At 39.8% G+C, this 27,568-nt stretch overlaps 3 protein-coding genes across 3 annotated transcripts in view; 2 read left to right on the forward strand and 1 right to left on the reverse strand.

Annotated features, from left to right (window-relative positions):
* exosc7 (exosome component 7) overlaps positions 1 to 27,568 on the reverse strand; it is a 188,571-nt gene that overhangs the window by 38,374 nt on the left and 122,629 nt on the right. The window lies entirely within an intron of this gene.
* Positions 1 to 27,568, forward strand: part of LOC140274859 (palmitoyltransferase ZDHHC3-like) — a 350,244-nt gene that overhangs the window by 33,498 nt on the left and 289,178 nt on the right. The window lies entirely within an intron of this gene.
* LOC140274853 (oxysterol-binding protein-related protein 10) overlaps positions 1 to 27,568 on the forward strand; it is a 91,657-nt gene that overhangs the window by 1,299 nt on the left and 62,790 nt on the right. The window contains exon 2 of the mRNA XM_072370230.1: positions 14,670 to 14,845. Coding sequence (XP_072226331.1) covers positions 14,670 to 14,845 — 176 coding nt within the window. The remainder of the gene's footprint in view (positions 1 to 14,669; positions 14,846 to 27,568) is intronic.

The raw sequence follows: 27,568 nt of genomic DNA on the forward strand, positions 1-27,568 counted from the left end.
GGTTTTTCATATATTCTAACATGTACTTATACACACTACTGCAGGAAGTTCCCTAGCCCGGGGTGCTTTCTGTTCATTGGTCATTAGAATTGATGATCAAAGTGCCATATGTTTGACTAAAACAAATTTTTGAAATTACACGTAAAGGATTTCATCTGAATGAAGACTAATTCGCCCAGATAATCTGGTTGGAATCACCCCTGTATACATACGTTCAGTTGGACTCAGACCTGTGGAGCTGTTCTGGGACTTTGAACTGAATGTCACTGATAAAGCTGATACAGAGAAGAAGAAGTCGTCTGGAATGGACGACGTAAATCTCATTTGTGGATAAAAAGAAAAAAGAAAATGACAACATTAACAACAGCAACAAAAAAGTCATCTGTTAAATGTACCAATATGAGCAATCTTAAATGGGCAGGTTGCCATCTATTATAGAGGAGTTTGACAAATCTCGATCAATAAGTGATTCTGCCCCCTATGCTTGTATGCCTACAAAACATACAGTTTTCTAATTAAATGGCCCAACTGAACTCTAACCACCTTAGTCTGACTTTGGGTTGACAGATTTCTGTTGGTGGTCGTGGCGTACACCAATTGGTTACTTACTTCAACACAAAAGTTTTTATCAGGTTTTAAAACAGGAAAAGTCTGTAGTTTTATTCAATATAACAGTTCTTTTTAAAATTCAGATTCCCTGTCAGTATCATCATTTCCCCTTTAACCTCTAATCACAAGGTTAAACCTGATAGCATTAATATGTTTTCTGACATGCTGCATTTTATTCCCTTTAATTTGATGCCATTTTGCAACAGTAAAACACCAGTAAGCTTCTTTTTTTTTTTTCTAAATTTAAATTTACTGTATTTCAGTATCAATTTAGTTTACTGTGATCTGTTAGTTTATGACAACACCAAGCTAATGTGTACAGTGAAGTTTTTATGTCACAGCTGTGTTCGACTTGCCTATAACGCTACCTTTTGTAGGACAGTTTTAATAATAGATAACAGCACTTGGCTATCCTACGTTTCAGTTCACCTCATAAATGTTAGCAACAGCTGGATGGCAAGTTGACTCATTTAATGGTAAGTTAGTGGTTAACATTTCTTGTAACCATGTGTGTATATGTGACTGAACATTACATGGACAAAACTTTAATACATTATAATGCCTGATGTTGCACCATAGGTGAACAACTTAACTGTATCCAAACAAATTCACCATGCTGTCAAACATAGTAATTTAGCATATAATGTTTGAGAGTCATAACTTTCGTTATGATTCACACAATATTTGTGACTAATAGGTGTTCTAGATTAAAGAGCTTTTATGCACCAAATTTAAATGAACCAGAGGGAACATAGACCCCCTGCTGGGTTTCCTCAAGACTCCAATGTCTCAACAAACAAACCAGCACGCAAACACACTGCAGAGATGACCTCCTACTGTCGGCCAGAATGAAGGGGGCAGTATAACGTATCTTACACATTAAGAGAAACTGGCAGACTGTGTAGATTAAAGGAAAAAAAAACTCACTAAACCTAAAAATAGCTCTTTGGTTTTTTTGGTGCTGTCAATCAGAGCTGGCTTCTCTCGTGTCATGATTATCAGTTTGTCTTCAGTTTCTGTCGTCATGACGCCTCACTTCTTGTGCACTCATACGCTGAATAGCCAGTCGCCATCAGATGAAGTGGCGATTTTACAAGTTGAATCAGCTGAAAACAGACGCCAATAGACACGCAGAAAATACAAGAGATACAGATGTCCAGCTTTTACCCAATGGCTGTTTGTCAGCTTGGTGTACAAGAACCTTAAGATAGTGTTCAGTTTCTTAACAACTTAAAAAAAAAAAAAAAAAAGAGTAGTCCTTAAAAAGACAATTAGCTTTTGTTAAAAATAAATATCTTTCATGGTGTTTTTGTTCTTGTTTTTAAATATGCTTCGGGCTTTAAATAGTCTAAGCTAACACAACAGCAAAGTGTCAAAAAAATAAGCCACATCTGACTGTTGTGTATAATCTGACAGTATTGATTAATTTTCCAGCCACTTCTTTACATTTAAAAAGTGCAGATCACATGTTGCAAATTTTCGAGATTTACAAAATAGAAATAAAGCCAGCCTGAAGCGATGGCTCTCTGAGCATATGTGTGCACGTTTGCTTGGAACAGGTTATTGCTGATGTGTCTCTCTGCTTTGTTTTAGTGCTGTGAGTATATTGATATTGTTCCCTTATCCTGTGATTACCTGATAGTCTGTCGCTCCTTTAGCACTGCGGCTGCGCTCGTAATGAAGCACAGGAGATCTCAGCAACAGCTGTCGAGATCACAGCGGTGCATTATCGTGCGACTGTACCTCATGCAGCATTTATGGTTTCACTCTGTGCCTCGGCCGATTTACTCCGCTCAGACACGGATGAGAGCCGTTATCATAAGAAACTATGAGTGAGTTTTTAATTCAGAATCACTGCTCCATATATGAAACATCTGGTTTAATCTTGTCGTGGAAGCATAGGAAGCTTTTACTTATGAATTCCCTGCTGGATGGTTAACATGAACTATGCAGGATTTCCAGCTTTAGTGTAATTTTTGCAGTGAAACTGATTATTTTCTACTTGCACATAAAAAAACAAAAAAAAACAACTTAGTGTCCCAATGTGGCTGTACTGTAGCAGTGCAGCAGAGAAGAGGGAAGCTCAGGCTGGTATAGAAGTGTGTATGATCTGGGCTTGATGCCAGTGCATGTGAGAGGGGAAGGGTATAGAGAGGCGGAGGAGGAGAGAAGGAACTGCTGCTCACTGATCTATAAACTGACATGCAGATGCCGATCATGATGCACAGCCATGGAAATATACACATTTCAAAGAGAGAAAAGTCACATATTGATTATGATGCATCTAAATAGTCGTTTGTGTCTTGTGAACATTCACCTGAACATATATGAATAAACATATCTATGCATTAAATGACTGGTGGTGTCCATTTTGAAGCTGAGCTGTTATCAGGAAGGGATTTTAGACATCAGCTTGTTCTTTGTGGTTGATGCTACATGTCCTTTCACAATTTCAAAGAGCCTCATTGCAATGATGTAGCTTTCAGGGACAGATTCCTTTCAATGGAACAACCTGTGCCAGAGCCAAGGCTTTGAGAAAGTAAACATGTGGACACGGATAGCGGTCAGTGACTCAAACATCCTGAAAATGTCGCTTGAAACCACAATCGTATCAGAAAACCTGTCTCTTATGAGCTCACCTGCCCCAGCTTATCTCAATGTTACCTAAGGAGATTTATGGACTTTAATATGTTTTTTTTATCTGCCTTTGGAAGGAAGGCAAAGACTTTACTAATCAGTTTTTATTTTGAGCTGGTAGCTTCACGGACAGCGCTCTGGTACGGTCTAACCAATCAAAGTAGCGATGTTTATCTGCACCTGAAATCACGTTAATCTTGTTTAAGTGGATTAAGATACTTCCTGGAGTCTAGTTATTATTGTGTTGTACATGTTATGTTTTTCAAGGCTGATATGCCACTCACAAATTCAGATAAACTGCCTCTAGGTCTTGTGGATGGCGGAGTGGGGCCTGAGATTGATGCTTAATCAGAATTGGATCTGCGCGTCTCTTTTAGCGAGCTATTTCTGAGTAGTTTTTGTGGTTTGATTTCAACTTAATATGCAACAATGTAATTATAAAAGCTTTTGCTAACGCACAGGATGTTTTAAATCCAATTTATCTTGTCTTCATTATAAATGTCAAACAGCTTGAACTGGATTTTTGGGGAAAAGAAAAAAGCCTAAATGGCTAGAAAATGACAGCTTTTGTTGCAGCAGAGATTTAAAGTCATGTTCTTCTAAGCCCATTAGAGGAGGAAGAGAAGTGTGTGTGCAATCCATCGTTCTGCAGGTGTTCAGTGTTTACCGCGATTATCAGCTAATATCTGTAAGTGCCCACAGCGTTTAATTATAGAAACATTTGAAGGAGGCGAGGTCGTGCTCTGGTGGACGCTGGAGTGGTCATGGCTGTCAGTCACGTTCTGGTCTTCATCCCGTGGGGAAACGCATCGTGTGTTTATGTGTGTGTCGTGGTGGGAGCAGACCTGAGTGGATCTAATTCTGCCACTGCGTGGGCGGCCATGTGTTAGTGTGAAATACTGTTGTGTCGTGTAAGAGCTGTGAGAGTTCGTGTGTAGAAAAATGTATGAGGGAGAAATGCATGCAGCTCACGCTATGCTTGGGCCTTAAATGTGTCATTCTGGATCTCTGACCTCCCTCAGGTTGTTGGGGCTGTAATAGTATGCTAGCTGTAGCTTGCATAGCTCACATACAGCTGTCAGTTCCTCAATTTTGCAGTTAACAGTTAACATTCTCTTATTATGGCTGAATATTATGGCTCTCTGCCATCATCACCACACAGTTGTTGCTGAACGATTTGCTGTTTTACAGCTTTTTTAAGCTTGACCTACATTTAATGTCTGATCGATGTCGGTGATATTTTGCGACTCCTATCTATAATGCAGCTCGTTTAGTGCAGTGGTCAAACCCAAAAACCTTGAGGGGCAGACGGCTGCTGCAGTGCTGCTGTTTTTCCAACAAATATCAAATTTAAGATTTTGGCCGTCAGCCACAAGCAACGAGTAAAGTCAGAGTAACTGACAGTTTTTTTTCCCCAATAAGGACAAGAGAAAACTAAGAAAACAATAAAACTACAAACTCAATTGCTCATTGTAAATATTCAAAAGGATTTTTCTTTTTTTGTTTTGTTTTTGTGTGTATTCCTTGTTTTCCAATGCAATAAGGATTTGGTGATGCTTTATTTTCATTATGTTTAACACTGAACAATTATAACATTTTTGTCATAACTTGGGTGACTGTTAATGTGGAGGTGACCTTGTTTGAGAGGCTTTATCGTGAAATTTGAACATTAGGGTTATATTACATGCAGGTCCTCTTTATAAGCCTTCTATATTACTCTCTTTACCCCTGCGAGTATACCGGAGGGTGACTGAGACTTTGCCCATGTTCTTTGAGGACTTGAAGACTGCTTACCACTGTGTCCCATCAGGTGTCCTGTGGGAGTATCAGGCCCTGTTCTGTGGGACATTTGGTCCCTGTACAAATGGAATTAGAGCTTGGTTTGCATTGCTGGCAGTAATCCAGACTCTTCCTTTGAATAATGGACTCCTGGAATGCCAAGGGCTGGAGTGTTTCCAGGTTGGTCGGCTTAAGGCTGCATCTTTGCTTTTTGCGGATTTTGAGCGGAGACCTCCAAGCAGGCATGTGGTTTGCAGCAGTGTGATGCAGCCTGAGTGAGAATAAGCATATCTGACTCTGCGGTCCTCTGTTGGAAAAAGGTGGATTACCCACTCCAGGTTGGAAATGAGTCACCGGCTCAAGGGAGGGAGTATCTCAAGTGCTTGTTCACGAGCTGAGTTAGTCACAGAAAGAATGAGAAATGAGCTTCCTGAAGGGTGGCTTGACTCCTCCTTGGGGATGGGGTGAGCAGCTCGGTCATCGGACAGGGACTCGGAATAGAGTTGCTGCTGTGAGTATATTGATATTTGCTCCTCTCCATCAAATGGAGCCAGTTGAATTGGTTTGGGCATCAGCATGCCCTCCTGATATCTCGCAGGGGAGGTGTTTCAGATATATCCCACAAGGACGAGGTCTCAGGGCAAACTCAGGATTCCTGGAGAGATTACTTCTCTTGGACCTTTGGGAACACTTTGGTCTCTGATCCGGTTCCAGATAAGCAGTAGAAAATGGGCTGATAGATAGATGACATAGATTTATCATATATTTGTCATCACATGTGACTGTTCAACATAATATCTACAAACAAAGTTAAACAGTTTGTTTCACTGTGATGATTAGACCCGCTGTTTGTCACTGGTTTGTACGTGAGCATTTTCAAAGCAGAAGTTATTGTGCCGCAAGGAATGAATGATCTGCTAGGACTTTTCAGAGCAATAGCACTTTGTTTTTACCTCAGAGATGTCCTCAAGACATATTTTTGTTATTTGATGTTATCCTGCGCTACACTTCACGGACGACAGTTTTATTAACAAGAAAGAGTAAGACGATGCCTTTTTTGCTGGTACTGAAGCTAAAAGTCGGGTCTGCTCCAACACTAAAGGGGCGTGAGTCTGAACTGCAGCCGATGGTTACACTGAGTGAAAAGGCTGTAATCTCCGTTGTGTCGGTTCGTCATACTGCTCACTTTGATATTTTTGATCCAATTCTGGCTTGAACGCATGCAACTGGATCTCATGTGTTGTCTTATTAATGTGTTGTCGTAGCTTCAAGCTGGTCTTTGCCTTCACCATCATCCCTTTACCCGCCCCCTCAGCAAATATCCAAGAATATGACCAATCAGAAGACACTTTAGCCAAATTCCCTCATTCTCAGGTGGAGGCTTTCCCCAAGAAAAAGCTCTCCCTGATTCTAAGGACTAATTAGAAACTATTTGGAGTTATGATGGATGCGGGTGAAATGATTATGCCATGTCTATGTTAAAAGCTAATTTTAAAGGTGTATACAACAGATACTGGAGTCCTTTTTGCTTCAACATATTTTCATGTTTCCAGTAGAAAGATAAAAAATGATAAAGAGGCAATCCTCCAAAAAAGGCCCGTCTGCTCTGATTGGTCAGCTCAGCATACTTTAGCAAGAAGCACTGCCCACGTGAGCTCTGTTAGTGTTCCTGTTGGATTCCAGGAAATTCCAGGAAAACTTTACAATACCATTAAGAATACCTGTTGTTTTATGTCTTTTGGGCTGGGTACTGATCTGTAAGAATGGTATAAAAACACTTGAATTTCATTGATAGTTTAGTCCTCAAACAGTTCTGTGAAGAGGTGAGGATCAGCTTTGAAAACAGCATGGCAGATAGATAGCTGGAATAACATTAGTCTTCATTTAGTGGCAAACTCAGCTGTTTTTTTGGGTCAAATTTGAGAGCATGAGAAAGATGAGTCACTGCCTGTATGAAAGCTCACGCTCAGGGGAAGACACTGCTCTGCTTGTTGTTGACCTAGTCAGCCAGAACCAGCGGCCACAGCAGGGAACCTCTGCAGACATTTGCCATGGCGTCTTGAGAGAAAATGCATGAAAAGAAATGGATTTTTTTAGATATACCTGCTTGTACTTGTGGTATCTCTCAGCTAAGTGATTGGAAAAGCATCACTTTAGTTGCAAAACAAAGCTGTTTGTGGGTCAAATGCAGCAGCTCTTTTGAAGAATGAAGACTGCCGACCTGAGTACTCTACTTTTGATTGGACACTGTCTTCAAATACCCTAAATCCACTTCTGCTGTATTAACATCTTTGGATTAAGACATGAATCTGATTGCATGCCTTTAAAGAGATAAATGGTAAATGATCTGTACTTATAAGGTGCTTTTCTTTGACTAATTGACCAGTCAAAGCACTTTCAACCTTCCACACACACACTATACGCTGTTGCAATATACAAATTGCTTTTTCCTCGATCGCTCACTTTCACACACCCTATCACACACCTCGACACACACCTCAGGGAAAGCTAGAAGTCGAATCTCCAATCGTCTGGTTGGCAGGTGACTGTTCTTCCCCCTGCTGGGCTACCGCCACACAGACATTTTTAGCTAGCAGAGGAAAACAAATACTCTCTTTGCTTATGCCTTGTGTTAGATTTTCCTATAACTTAATAGAGCTTCACCCCGCTAGTCGTCAGGATTGGTTGGTGCTTTTTTTTTTCTGTCGGTTGCCTGGTGACATTCACCTGTTGTAGGGTTTGTGGCTGTGGTGTTGAGCACCAAATAGTGCAGAACTGACATCATCAGTGCATGCTCAGTGTTATGATTTGATGTCGGAAGGAGTCACTTTCGGGCTGCACGGTGGTGGGGTGGCTGTAGGTTTCCTCAGCCCGGCAGTTTTTAAAAATTGGCATTGAATGATTTTGAATACAATGAATGTATTACAATGAATTTTATTATGATTGGCTTGAATTGGACCATATGTTTGAAGTGCCCAGAGATGACATTTGTTGAGATTTGGTGCAATATGTATAAAACTGAATTGAATTGAATTGTCGCTGTGGTGGCCCTATGATGGACAAGCGACCCTTCCAGGGTGTACCCTGCATCTCTGCTAAATGGCAGATGGACACGACCCTGAATTGGATTGAGCGGGTGGAGAAAATGGATGGTGCTTATTTCTGCTTTTACTGCTGAACTAGAGCGCAGGACTTAATGTGTATGGTGGCTCAAAACTGGTTTCCAGGGTGACAGCGGTAGAGAAAAATGAATTTCGATAGAAATGAGAAAACAGCTGTGCTTAGTTAGGACTTTTTATGGACTTGGTTTGTTTATTTGACTGTTTCCTAATCTGCACGTCTGGTACTGTTTGTGCAGTATTCCAACTTTTGTATGCACATCAAAGAATATGAAACATTTAGAGCCCTCTCAATCTCCTTTTCACACATCTCATCATATGAAACGAGGCTTTGATCATGTAGGATGTGTGGACCTTAAATCTATGCCTTCCTAACTAGTCAGCAGGATGGGGAGTGCGGGTAAGGGATGAATCATTCCTTTGCAAATGCACCTCAGTGTGGTGTTTCCTTGATTAAAGCTGCGAGTTTAGGCAGTGCTGCTCTGGTGGGTGTCTCTGTTGCAGCACAACGGAGGAAAACTTGGTTATCTTGGTTTCATGTGGAGATTTTTTGTCTATTTTGTCTTTTGCTACCCTTTTTTAAGAATTAAGCCCATTTGTGGGTGCTGTAGTTTGTTAGCTGAAGGATTTTACATTATCTGAAATAACAATTTCAACTCAAATCTATTTCATAGCTTTCAATCATGTGCTGTGCCCCTAGTCACCAGATTAAGTTGTAGTTACGGTTATAAGCTTTGTGCTGAGAGCTGTTTGTTAGCTGCTGCTTGCAATGAACAGGCTCATATTTGGAGAGCTTTGATCAAAGCTGAATCAAATAATTCTTCATTGCTTGTGTCTGCTCTTCTTTACAGTGGCCTTGAGGGCCAAAAGATGGCAATATTACATAAGAACAAAGCCAAGCACATTTCATAAAGTCGAAACCAAAAGCACTGCAGCTTTTTTTCTAAACTTAGTATTTCAGGAACTTTATGACATTTAACTAAACGCACCAACAAAAGAAGATAAATTACTTCCATCTACAAAACGTAACACTTCAGACTATATCAGAACCAAAATCTTTTCGCAAACATGCAACATTTTAGAAATGATGTATAACAAAGGTACAATGTAATAAATGACTATACTTTGTTATATGGTTTAAAATAAATTGTGTTCTTGTCCTGATCTTCATTTGCACATCATTTATCTTTCATGCTCCAGTGATCCACTCACCTGATCAGTGCACGATCATGCACTGGAGGAATGCTAGTCGGGTCACCGACAACATTTGGAAACTTTTAAACTGAAGCAGCGCTTATCACTTTTAGTGTAAGACAGTCTCTCTTTGCTCCTCTCTTCCTCGAGCACTGAGAGGGAGACTTGGTATCACCGCATTACGTAATGATCATAATATGAGCATGCTCTAAATTTAACATCAGCTAATTTGATCGAGCAAATGTGGCAGCTGAATACTAGACCGCAGTCTGTTCAGCGAGGAAGGAGCAGCTCGACAGCTGACAAGGATGTGATTGAAAGGATGTGAATTGAGGGGACTGTTTCTAAAAAGTGTTGTAATTTCTACATGAACAAAAATGTATGAAGATGACTTTGAATGAAAGTCTAGAATGTGCCCTTTAATCATGTCAAATACGACTTTGTCCCAAACATTATGGAGGGCCCTGCATCTACCCATCTATCTAGCTTTATCTCTCTCTACATTTATTCAAATATGAGACCAACAAATTAAATCATAACCAGACATAAGAAAAAGAGAGAAAAGTCTGAAAGAGGTCCATTTTGAGAATCCAAGGGTTCATCACTTGAAAAGGCAGAGAACTCTAGTAAATGAGTGGCTGATGAGGAAAGTCAAGCATCTGTCAAGTCTAGATGTAAGACTTGAGTTAAAAGCCAGTGAATGTTGGATTAAATTTGTCCGGTGGGGCGCTCATGCATTTTTCTTTCTGCTGGGTGTGTGTGTGTGTGTGTGTGTGTGTGTTTCTATCATGTGGTGCAATTGAATATCGTATAACGCAGGTTCACAGTCTCCTCATGACACCATGAGATGGTAAAACGTGGACTGAACTTCAACTCTAAACATTTAATTTTCCTGCAGCATCACTGATATTACCTGCCGATGACCTGAATGATTCTCTACCTCTCCCTGCACCAATGCCCTCCTGAGCGTTTTTGAGAACTAACTAGCAAACAAGCAGCGAGATGCGAGTTCTGCTGACGAGCTTTTCTCTGCAGCATCTATGGTGTTGCAGTATGAAACGGGAGTGTTTCTGTTAGTGTTGACAAATGGCTTGATTAAGCTTTTGCACAATGTCATTATTTGTTGTGATTTATTTGAATTACAAAGATAGATCTGTATTAGAAAGCTCTTTGTTCTTACCTGGGTCCTGTCTGAATGTGGTATTGAGCCAAAGTCTCTGTTCCACCCATCATTTGTGTACATGTGGTGACACGTAACATGCAAATAAATGGAAGTTCAGTTTCAGGTCATACATGATACTGATTTTCAACACATCCTGAATCCTCCACGTATATTTACTTGGGCTTTCTTCTCTCATCCAGATCCTGCAGGATCCTTAGGCCACTAATCAGGAAATTTGGCTAGGAATAATGATTGTCGGCAAGTTCTGTCTAAAAAAGTCTTGATAAAACATCTTGTCCACTTTGAAAACCCTGGGTTGTGTTTGAGAGTTTATCAGAAAAGTGGACTGTGCGGAGCGATCGTGGCTTTGCCTTTAAAAATGTGCTCATGCATTTGTGCGACTCGACAACTCAGTGCTCTTGCATTTTCATGGCCATTATGCCCATCCTTTTTGTAAATGAGAGGTACCGTAATTGAGTTATTTATTTTGTTTCACGCGGAGCTGACACTCTTTAAAGTCAATCGTTTTTAAACTTCGACGTTGAAGCTTTGTTAAAGCTTCATACTTTTAAAATCGAAAACTTCACTGCTAACAGAGTCTGCGACTCACAGGTCAGGCAATATCAGCAATGCTCTGACATGAGACTAAATATCAAGACCAAGGTTTTCTTTCCAACACCATCCATCATGTTAAAGGTCTGCAGTTTGCTTTAGCTGCAAACAACAGAGGGGTCAGCGGTAAAAGCCTCCATTCTGCTGACTGAACATCAGGGGAACAGGGCTTCATGTTCTGTGTGTGTGGTATACATGCAGTAGAAGTGTGTGCAGGAGAAAAAGACGGGGCTTAGATGTAAACTGACGCAGGCTGATTGTTTCCTGGTTGGCTGTGGTCGACATAAATCAGCAGCTCTGCTGATGGAAGAGGGCAAGACCGTGAGAGGGGATCAGTTTTCAGACAGCAGTATTCACTGCATCTCCTCTGGAGACACAAAAGGGTTCAGGTGAAAATGCCTCATGGGTTGAAGTAATAGTTGATGTCTGAAGTCATTTATGAAGTAATGTTCATCATAAAGGAAATAATCAATGATGGTGTGGAGTGTTTGAAAATCTCTTGACATTTCTGGAGCGGAATTACTGTCTGCATGAAAATGATTCAAATTCACTATAACTCTAACTATATTGTTGGCTGATTTGGATCTGGCCTTGTCGTAACCTTTGTTTTATAGTGTTTTAGAGTTTGGTAAAATTAATACAAGGCTCAGTTGGTTCAGTTGATACTTTCTAATTGTTTTCTTACTCTTTGTTTTCACATTTTAAAATAAACGTCTGTACTTTCTACTCCTTACGTTTCAAAAGAGATTTGTTACTTTAGTTTTAATAAGAATAATAAGAATCTTTAGTGTTGCTGTGTGCCTTCGCAGCCTCAAGATCGATTTCAACCAAGATGGAGGTGACGGTGACATTTAGAAATGATGATGCTTTGGTGCATTTGTTGGCCCACACAGATGGAACTAGACAGAGACATGATATCATTAAATAGACAGAGAGGCAACTCGAAATTGAATGTCCACGATATGAAGAGCCTGTAACTAGCTGAAGGGACGATTCTTTAAAATGATTAACTCTTCACAGGATATGAGAACACACAGTTGAAGCTTTCAATGGAGCTTATATTCAAGTGCTTGGGTTGACATATGAATCCCAATCATTAATCCATATTCAGCGCTCAACAGCTATCATCTTCGCTGTTTTATAGGGTTGTAAATGAATTCTTTGTTTTTCATATGTGGTCCTGCTGTATTTACTCATCTACTAGCTTTACTTAATCTTCATCTTTACTGAATAACGGTGACCAAACTTCTTAATCACCTCTAATCCCTCGTGTTGGTGACCTGTTGACATTCTGGTGAAAATAACATGTATTTATTGCCAAATTTGTCTTTCATAAAAACACTAGCGGCACGCTGTTCCTTATATGTGGCTTTATTGAAGTGAACAGGTCAAAGTTCCTGGCTGTAAGGAAGATTCATGTAGAATGACTCGATGTTAGTGGGTTTTAAGTATATTGTTGTTTATTATATTCAGTCAGAAAGGTTTGATATTCCTCCAAATGTATTTTGATGTGAGGCTCAGTTAGCTTTGCACTGAAACATCTGCCCCAATTATCTCTCAAATGATTCCTTCTTATTTACATACTTGTAGGGCTGGATAAAAACTGACTTTAAGATTTATAGCGTAACGCCATTTATAATCTCATGCTTTCTTTTTATAAAGCTGTGCCAGTTCGTGTCTTTCCCTCTGGATTTGTGAGCTTCTCCCTACATATTTACCAATTTTCTCAAACTTTTTTTTTTTTTAAATAAAAGGGAGTACAACCAAAATTGAAAAGGCAGACTTCAATAAAAGGTTGCTTTTTTTTTTTTTTTTTTGTTATCAGATGATGTTTCGTTCATAAAATATGTGCCTCTTGGTTAATGTGTAGTCTTAACAGGTGTTATTTCAGTCTCTATTTCTGTCTCACTGTGCTGACTGATACCAGAAACTGAGAATGGTTTTGTTTGGAATTCAGTAAGGGTATTTAGAGATTGTGTGTACTTTTGTTTCTTCTGCCGGGTAACGTAGCCAAGAAATGCTGGAAATCGAGTTTCATCCAAGTAAAAAGCACTGATTGCAATGATGCTGGTCACAAGATTTACAATGTTATGAACTGAGGAAGCCTTTGGTTTTACAGTATTGTTTAGACAAGACGAGCATGTTTAAGATGTCATGTGAAGCGGTGGAAAATCACCTATTTCACGTCTCACTTCTCAGCAGCACAGTGACGGACCAGTTGTTGAAAAACACATGCTAAAATGCCCTCTCAGGAGCCAAAACGCGTGCTAAAGTGCCTTCTACAGTGCTAAGAACGCGCTATATGTGCCCTTTTTTTTTCTTTCCGCCCCTGCCCTTCAAAAAGTCTGTGCACGCCACTGATCAGCAGCTTACTATGTAAAAAACAAAACATAATTGAGTTTAGTTGAATTGTAGAAGTCTAACTTTTAGTTTACTGGACCCAAGCTTGAGGTGTTCTGATCTGATTCGATAACTGGATTGGATATTTATGACAGAAAATTAATCTTCAGTCTTTGCGTGAATTAATCTATTTGTTTTGAAACTGATCACCTACATCAAGTTTGTCTGGTGAATTTGTAAAGAAAGCCTATGTGTGGCCATAGATCCAAAAGGAAGTAAGAGGGCTTCTGTGTAAAACCCATGGGAGACCTATTAAAGCAACACCTGTGAAATGGAGCGACCAGGTGCCATCCTGATATTTCTTCAATCATCACATCATGATAGGAGCGAACCACAGCTGGGTTCTGATCAATAACAGCAGCTTGTGCAATCATGGATGAAGATTTTAACCAGCTAAATTTCGGGGAAAACATCATGATACAGGGCTGATCTGAAGATAAGTGCTGCTACCTCAGGCCACCGAGCACTCTGGTCAGCACTGAACTGCAGCAGGAGAACAAATCATTGAGCGGAGCAGACAGGCCAGTTTGTTGAATGTCATACAGCATCCCCTCTGGCAATAGTCGATGAAATGTGTCTGCCTCTGTGTGTCTTCTAGCTCACATGTAAAATGTTCCTGTAAGAGATGAAAGAAGCGGAGATTTGGTTACACAGTGATTGAATGTGATTTGTTAATTTCAAAGGGGGACATGTGAGGTGAGATTTCCATGACTTGAGCTCTGGGTTCTGCTCATGATGACCACACTGATCACATCCTTGAGTAATTTGGAGTAAGGCTTTCTGGCTTAATGTTGCAGCCATTAATGTGCACGGTGGAGCATTTTTAATGGCTCTCGCACGACGCGGGCTGTAGTTACAATTATTCTAGAGGAGTAGTTGCACGGGAGGAGAGAAATGTTAGTGTGTTGTGTGTTTTTGCCTTACCTCACGCTTATTACCCCCTCCCCCTCCCCCTCGTACACTCTTCCACATCCTGAAAAGTTTCTACAACAGGAATATTTAAAAAGTTTCACCGGTAAGCAGTATAATGTCAGCATGAAACAAAATGATGATAATTCTAACTGTTCGTTCTCTATTTCTCTCTCTGCTGTCTTTTTCTCTGGTTCATTACTTCCCTAACTTCCTTGTGTCACTGTCTGTCTTTTCCTCCCATGCAGGTACTTTGTGTTAGATCCAGAGCTGGGCCAGCTGCAGTACTTCGTTAATGAGCAGGGAAAGAGCCAGAAGCCCCGTGGGTCCCTACCCCTGATTGGTGCCTCAGTAACCACGAGTGACGAGGCTCCGCACATGTTCATTGTAAACTCTGTCAATGGGGAGCTGTACAAACTCAGAGGTATGACCTCAGTGTGGTCTCAGAAAACCGTATATGGCAATGAACAAACACTGAATGGAATCTGACTGCGAGTGTGTGTTGCACTGTTCATACTGGAGTGGTGTGACGAACAGCTGGTTATGGAAACCACTTAAATAAAAGCAGGAAACTCTAGCTCTTAAAGCTAATCTATTTGATATCCCTACCTTTATAAAAGATTGAATGTGCAACGTGTTGAAAACACAGAAGATTTTATGTTAAAGAGCCTTTTTTAGCTTTTCGTATTGTGTCAAAACCTTTGTGGAGTACCTGTTCAGCTTCAAACAGTAGACTGAGACTTTCAGTGACTGAAAGCAGGACATTAAGCAGCTAAAATGCCAGATATTACCCAAAGTATAGAGGAAAAACTTCCACTAGTGCGCTGAAGTTTTACACTTGCTTGAGGTGGTTGTTTCCTTGTTTTGAAGAAGACTTGGTGTACATTAGAGGGAAGGCAAACGACTTTGTGAATTCAGTTCACTCCATAATGCTTTATTGATCCCTGCAGGGAAATTAGATTGCTACACTATAAAGTATCATTAAAGATATGCTGTTGTTATAGATGGATAAAATAAATAATGAATAATGATAGAATAGAATAGAATAGAATAGAATAGAAAAAAAAAACTTTATTCAGCCCTGTTGGGGAAATTCAAATGTTTATTTAATGATAATAGATAACAATGAATAAAATAAATATCAGCTATCAAACATTTAAAAAGTTGAAGTGCATCAGCAAGATCTTCAGAGATCACCATAAATGAATTGGGATGTTGTTTTTGTAGCTTTGCGACAACTTAGCTGATGATGTCACACACGGCATCGACAGGTAATGTCTCAGTAGACAACATTGACAGAAACGGCCAACAGTTCAACAGCCGAAGTGCAGAGACGCTTCTTCTCAGTAAAGATGTCTAGGATTACACCATCTGTTGTAATCTGGGCTCCAAGCTGCTCCATTGTATCCACCAGTGATCTCCTACTTCCCATGATGATCAACGGCAGAAATAGTTTAAACTTCCTGCTCATTTTCTTCTGTTTTGTCCCTGCTCTCCTTCCTTGATGCCTTCTCTCTCCTCAATTCATCTTGATTTGGGGTCTTATTCCTGGCATTACTTGGGATTTCTGGCCAAGAAAGGCAGCAGCACACATCATGGTGGACAAGACAGATAGACAACAATTACATACACAAACATTAAAGATATAAACCGCAAGCCGTTTGACAAATAGAGAAGTGCAGAAGAGAAGTGAAGAAGTGTAAAAAATTTAAAACACAGGCGCTGTTCGAAGGATTTTCATTGTCGTTTTTTTTTTTTTTTTAAACTAGAGCGGAACGCTTTCAGTGGAACAAGTTCTGATAGTTTCATATCTGATTGAAGATCATTTCATGCAGTGGGGGCAGAGAAATCCATCCATCCAGTTTCTATCCCTGCTTAATCCGTTGTTCGGGTCACGGGGGGGGGGGGGGGCTGGAGCCTATCCCAGTGGTCATCGGGCGAGAGGCGGGGTACACCCTGGACAGGTCGCCAGTCCATCACAGGGCCACACTGAGACAAACCAGACAAACAACCACACACGCTCACACTCACTCCTAAGGACAAATTTAGAGACACCAAGTAACCTAACATGCATGTTTTTGGATGGTGGGAGGAAGCGGGGTTCTGGTTCACACAATTTCCAGTGGTCTTATTGAGATATCAGTGACATGCTTTTTTTTTAGATCAGCGGTACTCAATAAGTCACAAAGCAAATTATTTGCGTATGACAGAGCACACAGCACATAGCCAGAGAGCGAACACTAGCACATGCAGCAAACCTGGCCCACTAGACCACCACCAACTGGTAGAGAAATACTTCTTATTCCCAAACACTTAAATGTTCCTTGTCTGCAGTTGAGATTGAATATGTGAATAACATGTGAATAAATATAATTATTTCTTAAATTTCTCAGTCAAATTTCAGTCTGAAGTTGAAATAGTGAAAAAATAACCCAAGATCAGCTGAACCTTGTGATCGGCCGTTTTAACGATAAAAGGACACATTCTGAAACGAGCGGTCGCAACCATCTGGTTTACAGGCTTCTGACTGATACTGATGATTTAAGTTATTAATCACTCAAAATGGCCTGTTCCCAACTGCTTGCACGTAAAGTTATTTCATGTTTGATCAGTTTTTATTTCTGATTAATTGACAGAAACAGTCCTTAAAATCATTAAGTGATTTAATATACTGATCTGTTTGAAATGATTGTAGACTGAGTAGTCTTCAGTGCTTGGGTACATACACCAAAACACAGGCTCTCTATTTAAGATGTTAGCGTTTACAGTGAAGTGACTGTAGGAGCTGTTAGTGTACTCTGATATTTATATTGTAAACATTTACACACAGGAACCGATATGGTGTCCAAGAAAGTATTGTACAAGCTCAAAACATGTTACAATAATATTATAACTAAGCAGTTTTTATATTAGCTATTAGATCGTTATGTTATGGTAATCAACCGAGGATTTGAGAAACCAGAACACTTTATACCGAGTTATGAAATCCAGGTAAAAAAACCAAAATGAAATATCCCTTTAAGGTGCTATGCTTCACCAGCAGCTTTTAGCTGGTGACTGAGCCGAAGGCCTTTGCTTTCAGTGACCTGTACCCATTGAAACAAGAGCGATTCCTTTTCACTGTTGCTCCCCTTGAGCTGCTGGAATGTCCCCTTACAGTCCTGAGGGGGAGGATATCAGAATAACTTGGCCTATATTCTCCGAATAACTCAGTGATCCGGTGAATTGAGCTAAGAAGGAACAATGTGCCCACAGAGAAGAAGAACTCTGGGCTCACAGGAAGAGGTATTTCCATTTCCAGTGCCTCAGTGAGATGTGACAGTCATCAGGAAAGTTACTGAGATGGATCGGGTATCTTTTCAGCCAAACACTTCCCAGATTTAGTGAAGTGCAGAGACCTCAAAATACCCCAGTCACAAAGAAATAAGCTTTTAGATATTTCTTCTCTGAAATTTTCTGCAGAATAGAAGTGTATAGTATAACGAAAAACTTCAATTTGCTCAAACAGCAGGGGACAAAGTGGCTCACTTGGGCCAATATCCCATGCTTAAGACTGGCTGCTATGCTTTGATCTGGTATTGGTTACCATGGGGATCACTGAAAGTATACCTTGAGGGGGGGTAAAAGAGTAACTTTGACGTTCACTGTGGTCATTTTATCAGCTTCTCGAGTTTAGCCGTATAATCTCCCCAACCTTGTGTGTCCTAAGCTTTAAATGGCACCTTTGTTCTCTAGCTGGAGTATTTTCACAAAAGAGCTTTGAGCAAGTTTTCTTATCGCTAACTCGAGTGAGGGACCACAGCCTGATGCAACAGAACATGATGGTTTTCTGGCTCTCAACCAACATACTGCAGCGCTGTCATTGATAGCAGATGAAGGGACACTGTGGATTTTTTGTCTTGTTGCTGAGCAGAGATGATGTAATCATGTCTGAATGTTCAGATGGAAAATTAAGCTATTTATCATATGAAGCTTTTGTCAGACATTGAGCCAGTGATTTTTTTTTTCCCTCATCAGGATGCAAATGAGCTTATTAGGATGCCTGGCACAGTTTTAAATGTGCATCCAAATGATTAAAATACAATATTTTAAATCTGTCATTAAATCTCCTGTGATGGTCACTGTTAACTGAGTTTTTGGACTGTTGTGATAATTTATGAACTTTTCTCAAGGAGTAATTTTAAGGTCTATTGAGTTCCTTGTTACTGGACAGGTACACATTAGTTATTGTCTGATTTAGAGCCCATATTGGCCAACAGTGGGTCAAAAACTATTCAGCAAGAAGGTTCTCAAAACATTTATTCATGGCAGTAGAGCCCTGTGCGGGACTGTTTTCTTCACCCCGCTCCCGCCCACTGAATTTCTGACCATTACCGCCCACACCCGCAACGTGTGTGTTACACTCCCGCCCGCACCCACAAAACTATTAGAATGTATGCCCGCACAATAAGAGAAATGCATTGATTTTGTATCTTCTGCCGTCCCGCAGGAGAAAACACGTCCTTTTATAGGCTATTAATAAAGAGATTCATGGAGAATTGAGAAACTTCAGAAATGTCAGACTTTCCTTGCTTTGTCTTTGTGCTGTAAAGACCTTCTTTGAGCTTACTTTCCACATCATTTATTGACATCCTGTCGCTAGGCTACATCCCGATCCTGCAGTGTTTATTTTTTTTAACCCTTTTTTTACCCTTGTTTTTTACCCTCTATCTTTTACTGAGGCACTGGAAATGGAAATACCTCTTGTTTTTTACCCTCTATTTATTTATGCTTAGCTAATATGCTGCTAGCTGTGAATTCATACATGAGAGCGGTATTCATTTTTTGCTATAGCTTTCCCATCTATCAGTAATTATTTGCATGCTTTTTACATGCTTATATTGTATGCTACTGTATATTTAGTGAAGACAGGGTTTACAAAAGTTAAATTTGATCTCTTTTTGTTCAATAAACATCCTCCGATTTCCCATTTAATCAAACTACTTCTCCAAAAAGTAACTTATGCTCTGCATAGACTGAACAGAGCTAATTACCTCTGCTTATTTACATATTTCTTGCAGAAATAGATGGTGCCACAGTCCCTGAAAGGCCCAGTCCGCTCTGATTGGTCGGTTCCAGCGGCCTGATCAGACATCTCCCACTGTTCCACATCCGAGCTGCCAAAATTTGAACTCGGACAAAATTATTTAATTGGCTGCAACAATTTTTGTTGTATATGAGCAGAGGACGACTTCTGAACATTTTTAAACTGTCTTCCAGGATATTACAACTTCAAAACACCTTTAAGAAAAGCTACAAAGTTCATTTTTGTCGTTGTTGGACCAGGTACTGGTAAATCTACCACGTATGCATTTAAATATATCAAATTTGATTAATTGGGGCCTTTATAGGGAATGAACGCCTTAATGCTTTGACAGAATTAGATATGATTCTGTTTTAATTCAGACGCATATTAAGGGGAAGAACAGACTCGTTGACATTTTCATTATGCTAGATCTCTTGTGATCTTTAGATGCGCGACTAATAGATGAAAAATTAATCAAATTCACAAGTAATTGAGGACTTATTTTCCTGCCTTTGTCTTCATTAAGAGACACAGCTCACTTACACACACAAACGTTTAAGTATCTGAGTGTGTGTTACTTCTGTTCAAATAAAGCGCGATTATTCTGCTTAGATATGACATTTGTCCCCTGTGATGTCTTGCGTATAAGATTGAAATGAGCTGCTTTGCACTAAGAATGAGTTGTAAAGTAGTTAGGAAAGCTTTTGAATAGCATTTCTGTCTTTGTTAAAGCTGAAATAGCAACAGATTTTCTTTCAGTAAGTAATATAGTGGCACTACTTTTGTAAGAATAATCATGGGTTTTACACCACGTGTCACCGTGTTGTTTTGATTAGCTGGTTATCGTCACTGCCAGGCTGCTCATTCATCCATTCTAGTCCCTGTCAGCTTGTTCCTATTGTTTAGAATGCATGTTTAAAGTGCCCCACTCATGAAATCTGTCAGCACTTTAATCAAATCTAACAGCTGGTCCAAGCATTAATCCTCAGACTCACCATTATCATAACCAATAACATGTTTCACGGCACTTTAATTAAAAATGGCTGTAATTAGTTGATGGTGGAGGAGTCTTAATTGGCTGAGAAGGACGTTTTTCTCTGTCTCGCTCTCGCAGCAGTGCTCGACTATTGTTCATCTCTCGAGGATGGATATTGACATTTAACCAAGACACATGGACCAAGATGGGTGTCTGTTATTGAGCATTTTATATGAGCACACAAACCACTTGTTACTCCCTTTACCTTCGAGCACATACCTGCATTCATCGTATGAATAGAGCTGTCTGGATGTCACCTCCGAGTCTACTCAAAATAAGTTTTTTTAGTGTCAGTTATTTTCCCCCTCTCTGTAAAGGAGAGCATCATGACCTGCGTTTGCCTAAAGTACCACGTATATCTCTTGCATCTCCATACGAACAGGTGCACATTAGCATGGATACATGCGCAGGCTCCTCACCTCAACACAGATGGGTAATTATCTTTAATCGCAGCTGAGCTTGTGCACATCACAGAGAAAAATATCTAGTTTAGATAGAGGGTTGCTCGCTCTGTGAGTGTGCAACTCGTTCACGGTGAGTGAAGTCTGGATGATGGCAACAATGACAAAATAGGAAGCTTGTTACTGGATGTTTTTGCAGAGAGACAGCTCAGAGCAGGTGTTTCTGTATGAATGCCGCGTTCTCCCGCAGAGGCGAGGAGCCTCTCTCGATGGGAGAGCTCGATTCGGGTGGTGCACTTGTGTGAAAGTCTCATTTATTCCGAGTTGCCTCTTCACTTTAAAGAGGGCCTTGTAGTCATTGTAAAGTCAGTTGCAGATATTTGTGTCGCAAAGATTGACAGGTGCAAATTGAACCCTTATTACACTGAAATAACTTCCATCAGCATGTCAAAATGCTTGACTTACAGAGAAATTTGAGGATTTAGTTGTTTTTGTGTGTGTGATGCAGTTCCTTACTTCTGTAGTAGGTGACTCACTACGTATGTCTTTGTTTATTCATTTTCTTTTCAACAAATGCTTTAAAATTGGCATTTGTGTCAAAGTTTGAAGTCATGTTGCTGGGTATTTAACATATTTTTGCTAAAAGTGGTAGGTTAGATATGCCAGAAGGATATTCTACTGTACTGTTAATTGGTTGAATTGCTGTCAGCAGATCTTTGTCATTAGATGGTGCTCTTGTTAACAACAGATGTCCTCTTTAAAGGGCTCATTGTGTGTTTTTCTGGCTCACCATCAGTATTAAAACTATGTATTATCACCTTAAGGGTCACCTAAAACTAAAACAAAGAGGTACATGTATGTTTTATGATTTAGTGTTTTCATGCAAAAGAAACTTGTTTTATTTAGTAGTCTTGAAATGTTGCTTGTAAGACTTTTTTCAGTGACCGTTACCACGGTCATATTATAGTTCCTGGATGTACTTGTATGGTTTAAATTCTCCATGGAGTCCGCTGCAGCTTAAGTGTGCATGTTGTCTGTCGATTTAAGTTATTGAGCTGCAAGAATGAGTGATCCACCACCACTTCTAAGAGCACGTCCACTTTTTTTTTATGTCTCTTAGAAAATGCGTTTTCGGTTGAGAGGGCAGTTTGACCCTTTTCAGCTTCCTTACAGACTCAGCAATCTTGGAACAGTTGAGGTTTATTTTTCTTTGTCAGTAACATAGTCGCAAAGATGGTTGGATTTTTTTGCTACACTTACGAGGAGGCTAAAGCTAAAAGTCGAGACTGCTTTAACACTAAAAGGGCACTAGTCTGAACAACAAACTATGCGTGAAATTGTTTTAAATGTGAGTGTTGTGTGAGTATTGGGTGTGTGAACGCATTTTAGTGCAAACATCATGGGTACACTGAGTGAAAAGGAGGCCAACTGTACTTTGTGTAAATACGTTTGTTTGCAGCCATTTATTTTTTTATATTATAGTATTTATTTATTTATTGGTTCCAAAACTGCTCAGAAACATGAAGTTACTCACTCAAGCAACTAGAGTTTGAACCACCCTCCATGAACTTCACATATTACGCACAAAAATAAGCAACTAGTAAATTTGCCTCTGTTAACAATGTGTTTCAGCATCATTACTTTGTCTAGTTTTTGACTGCATGTGTTTTCTGCTCAGTTGTCGTTTTATCACGGTCCACATCTGTATCAATTTCCACATCTGCTCGCGTCCATATTCTGGCTTGAACATGTATGACTGCATTTGAGGTGTTGTCATGCTTGAAAAATTTGTGTATTTTGTCAGTGTTTTTCCGCTGTTTACGAGTTGTTGTAGCTTCCCGACCGGCAACAGGTGTAGTGTGCATTCAAGAGTCTCCGTCATCCTCTCCGCCACCCTCTGGATAAACCCCCAGGAGTAAGATCAATCAGAAGACACTTAAGCCAAATCCTCTTGTTCTCAGGTTGGCGGTTTCCCCAGGAGAAGGCTCACCGCAGCTCTGAAATAAATACAAACTATTGGGAGTAATAATGGGTGTGAAGCTAATCTACAGCTACCCAAGACTGAGAGTTAAATGACTGCCCACTTTAATAAAGATTCATTTGTGTGTGCATGCGTGGTCACTAGGCTCACTTTAGGTGTTTTGTGAAATTTGGTTTCACTCTTTCCCACACTGAACTCGGAGTTGCCTTTCTTTTATTGATTTCATTAAGCAGCTGCAGCACCACACATCAGCAGACTGCTTTTAAAAGTAAGTAGAAAGTAAGGCAACAGAGAGTCAGCTTGATGATGGAAACTCTTTATGATACTTTGCTTTTAAGTTTCAGTAGGTGGGTCAATGAAAAGACATGTTGATCTGATATCTGGTTTTATATATGGAAGGGATGTATTAATGATAATTTATTCATTTTACTCTTTTTCCACAGAGACATTATTACTCTGGACAATCCACATTTACAGAACACATAGTATAGTTTTTACTTATCGTAGCAAATAAGATGTTCTCGTTATCCTGCTGCTGTTCCTCCAATTCACGCATGCCAGTCAGACGAGACTCAGCACTGCATCAGTGTGTGCTTGTACACATCAAGCTGGGGTCGTGGAATCAGTTGAGCGACGTTAGATTGGCTTGTTCCATGATGCCAGCTTGCCCTTACACACATGGAGCATTTTGCCTCTTTAACTATCCTTCTTGCTGTTTCAGAGGTTCATCAGCACCAGTGCTTTCACACACGACACCGATGCATAATGAAGACACATCAGCCCCGGCTTGAAAGGCATAAGTGAAAAGGCCAAATGTTTCATAAAACACAGTAACTAGTAATTTTGTTGGAAAATCATAGAGGCAACAGGTCTTGCGTATCTTTAGTCAGAACCTAAGTCCTTTGGGAAAGGTATGATACCATCACTCTCTATTTATTCTACTTTCATCTGTCCCCTCAAAAGAGACATATTATGCCCTTTTTCACAAGCTAATTGAAAATTCTCTGACATGCTTTTGCCAGAATAACCGAGAGACTAAAGTGACTTTTCATCCATGAATTGAAACCTCCATTCTTACAGGTCATTGTAGGGTGCGAAGTGACCCACTCTGCAACCCCCTTTCTTCCTCAGGGTCCACCTCTTTAGAGATGTGTTGTTCTTACTATCCTTGAAGCACTTAATTTCACTATGGGAAGGCATACAGTAAATATCCTTTCATAGGAAAAGCACTGGTAGGATACTGATCCCTGTGCTAGGCACTGCAGAATGTAAATGCCAGTAATTGTAATTCCTTCATCACATTTCGGCTCCATAAACAGACTTTACTGTTGCACCATTACTCTGTTTTGTTCACATTTTTAGCAGCTAACATTAAGAACTGTTGCTTTTAAGGGCAATATTTCACCAGTGTTTGCTTTTGTAGAGGATGTTGCCAGTGCCTGATGCATTCAATGACAAATGGGAAATCTTCCCACTAGTGAAAAATGAGTGCCAATTAGAATTCAGCTTTCCTTGTCAGGATATTGAACATTAAATTACTCGTAGAGCATTATCAGCAGATTTATTTCTCATGCTAAGTGAACTACGTAACTAATGGTATGATTAAAAAGTAAGAGTCAATACGTTTCAACTTCCTACTTCCAAGGTGCTGCCTTCCAAAGTTAGAGGTCTGGAGATACAGAGAAAAGATGGATTGCTCACTGAATGTGAGATTTTCAGATATGTTGTGCTCAAAACAAAACTCCAGGGTTGTTTTTAAGTTGGTAGTGACTTCAGACACCCATGTGTATTCTCTCATGCACATAAAAGTTAGTTTTCTAAGACTAAGGCACTTGCTGGTTTTCTTGAGCTATTTTCATCATCGCCTGCTTCTTACTGCAACACAACATGGAAGGTTGACTGCTGGTTGCACCTTCAGGCTTAGCTCTAGGGGAAAGACAGAAAAATTAAATTATTCTGCTTTTTGGGGATGTAAACCAACTTGAACCATTTGAAGAAAAGAAATAAAAAAACACCCCACAGGAATTAGACGGGCCAGTTCTGTACTACACTATTCTACTGAAGCTAAAGACTCTTTAAACACAACGCATCTTGTGATTTTGGTAAATGCAACAAAGATCCATTTCCTGCTTTGTGGAACATATAGAACTTTTGCACTTTGACATATTAAAAAAAACTTAGTCCAGATTTTTCCTTTTAACCTGATCTGAGGTGGTCTAGATCCCCAAATAGTTGTGAAATGGCCCTTTCCCCTCATTATCCAGCTCAGCCCCTGCTTATAATTCTAACACATTGTGTGTTTGTGCAAGCGAGCTCTGCTCCTCATATTCATTATGCGTGAAACAAAGGTTTTAAATGGGCACTGCACTTGTAAATTTAATTCATGGACTCTGGCTTCCATTTATTTTCCCATTTAAAGCTTTTCTGTGAATTAGAATTGGGAGACAGAATGGATGAGAAAATCATTGTGGGCTTCTTTGAAAAATAAGTGCATTAATGTTATGTCTCAAAGTTTAAAAACAGTTTCAGAGACTGTTTTCGCCTGTTATGCCATCAAGATATTCGATGTTAGATGTTAGAGGTTTTTAAGATGTTAGAAAATTCTGTAAATGATCTTCTATATTGTGTGGGGTCTTTAAATTGCTTTGGTCCCTCCTCTTTAGCTACAAAATGTTACAGTCCAGTCTACTGCTCCATGCACATGCTCAAAGCAGTGTGTTGACCGACTGTGCTTTTTTGTGACAACTCTTCATCATGCTGCATGCTACAGAGGTTTAGCTTGTGCGTTTCTGCGTTTATTGTTGGTTTAAATCTCTGAGTTGTATCATGGGGCACAACATTTGAAGCTGTGAGGTATGTTCAGTTTGGACTCCCTGGTTGCTTTCTCTCCCTGTTCAGGCTCATTGAACACACAACTTCAACAGAGTCTAACGCAGTGGTTTTAAAGGGAATTAGGTCCAATGCTTCTGGCAGGCTCAAAGCAGCGTTTAAGTCATGATCTGTAAATAAGTCTTTAGGGGTCTAATGTGCTCAGTCATGCAAGGGTCTGTAAAAGCACTGGGTGTCCCAGTTCTGTTTTTCTGTTCCACAAAGGTGGCCTGCCACACTGTATGAGCACTGCAGCTATGAGCTCCTGATGGATTAATTAATTCTAAACTATATTTAGTGAAAGTGGAAAAACAGAATTCAAAGAAAAGCAACTGTTGTCAAAGTAAACTTTTTAAACAGAAGTAGTGCCTTGTTTTGTTTGCCTCATACACAGACCCGTGGTTGCACTTTTCTGGCAATGCTTTCACATTAATTCATGCGTCTACAGAGAGTGGATATGTGGCCAAACAGGTTTGCAAGTGTTTTTTTGTTTGTTTTTTTGTTGAAGGAATGCATTCAACTCATCTGTTAGACCACAAGGACCATCATGACTTCTGTTTAACAGGAAACCTCCTCAGGGAACCTTCGCTTTAGAAATGAATCTCATTCGCCCTAATAATTGTAGTTATTCTACAATAAAATTCTAATCAGTCATTTAACAATAGTTCTTTTGAGTTTAAATGACAGATTTGTGCTGTAATTAGTCCCAAATGAGATATTATCCATCCATCCATTACCTCCTTATCGGGCTTGTTGGGGCAAAGATCACCAGATCCTCCTTTCCCTCGCCACCTGTTACACATCTTCCATTGGGACACTTAGTTAAGCTAGCCGAGAGATCCAATCTCTCAAGCAACTCCTGGGTCTGTGTCTAGGCCCACTCCAAGTGGGAAATTAATGAAATGTCACGAGATGAAGGCATCCTGACCAGACACCCAAACCATGTCAATTGGCTCCTTTTTATGTTGATCTACGCTGAAGGCCTCGGGATGACCATTAGATGGAATCTTAACCCTGTTTCTTATACCTCGTTTATACACGTTTATTCGTTGCTGTAATCTTTGATAGATATGCAAAACTCAAACTTAGTTTTTTTTTCTCCTCCAGAATTTCCCTAGAATTTGTTGAACTATTTAAACTTTTGTGTTTTTAACACATTAAGGTGGAAACTTTTTATATTTAGCCAACATTGGTAATGAAATACTGAGAAGCAGTGTAACATAAGAAGTGCATGAATGGTGGTCTATGCATCTTTCATCATTGTCTTTCACATAAAATTACTATCATAAAGACACATCTCAAAGCATCTTTTAACTTGTGTCTCCCTCTTGTATTATAAGTGTTACTATAATTCCAGGAGCATATTCCAAAAAACAAGAGGGAAAAATGGCTAACATTAGCATCCCACCGGAGAAGTGAAGATCGCCAATCGGAAAAACAAAAATCACCTTTTCTTATTTTGAGCACTCGGTGTCATAGTTCGTATATCAGACAGAATTACGGGCTGAACACACTCACTTGTAGAAATAAGGGTGAGGCCAGCCAGTACACCTTTAGGTCTCTATATTATTAAGTACAAAGGCGACATGGGAGGTCAACTGCTGATATGAAACAGCCTGAAGGGAGAGCCGGAAAAGTGGAAACATTGTATGTTTGAACCTAATACTTCTTGGTCTGAATAACTGATACTCATTGAAGCCTTTTAACTATGTTCTTGCAAAGGATCAAGGGATAATGTCACTTGGGATGAGACTGTAGTTATTTTTCCACAGATAAACATAAGAGCTCTTTGATGC

Source organism: Leuresthes tenuis, unplaced genomic scaffold (genome assembly GCF_036924035.1).
Source record: "Leuresthes tenuis unplaced genomic scaffold, fLeuTen1.0.hap1 SCAF_18, whole genome shotgun sequence".
Taxonomy (NCBI): Eukaryota; Metazoa; Chordata; class Actinopteri; order Atheriniformes; family Atherinopsidae; genus Leuresthes; species Leuresthes tenuis.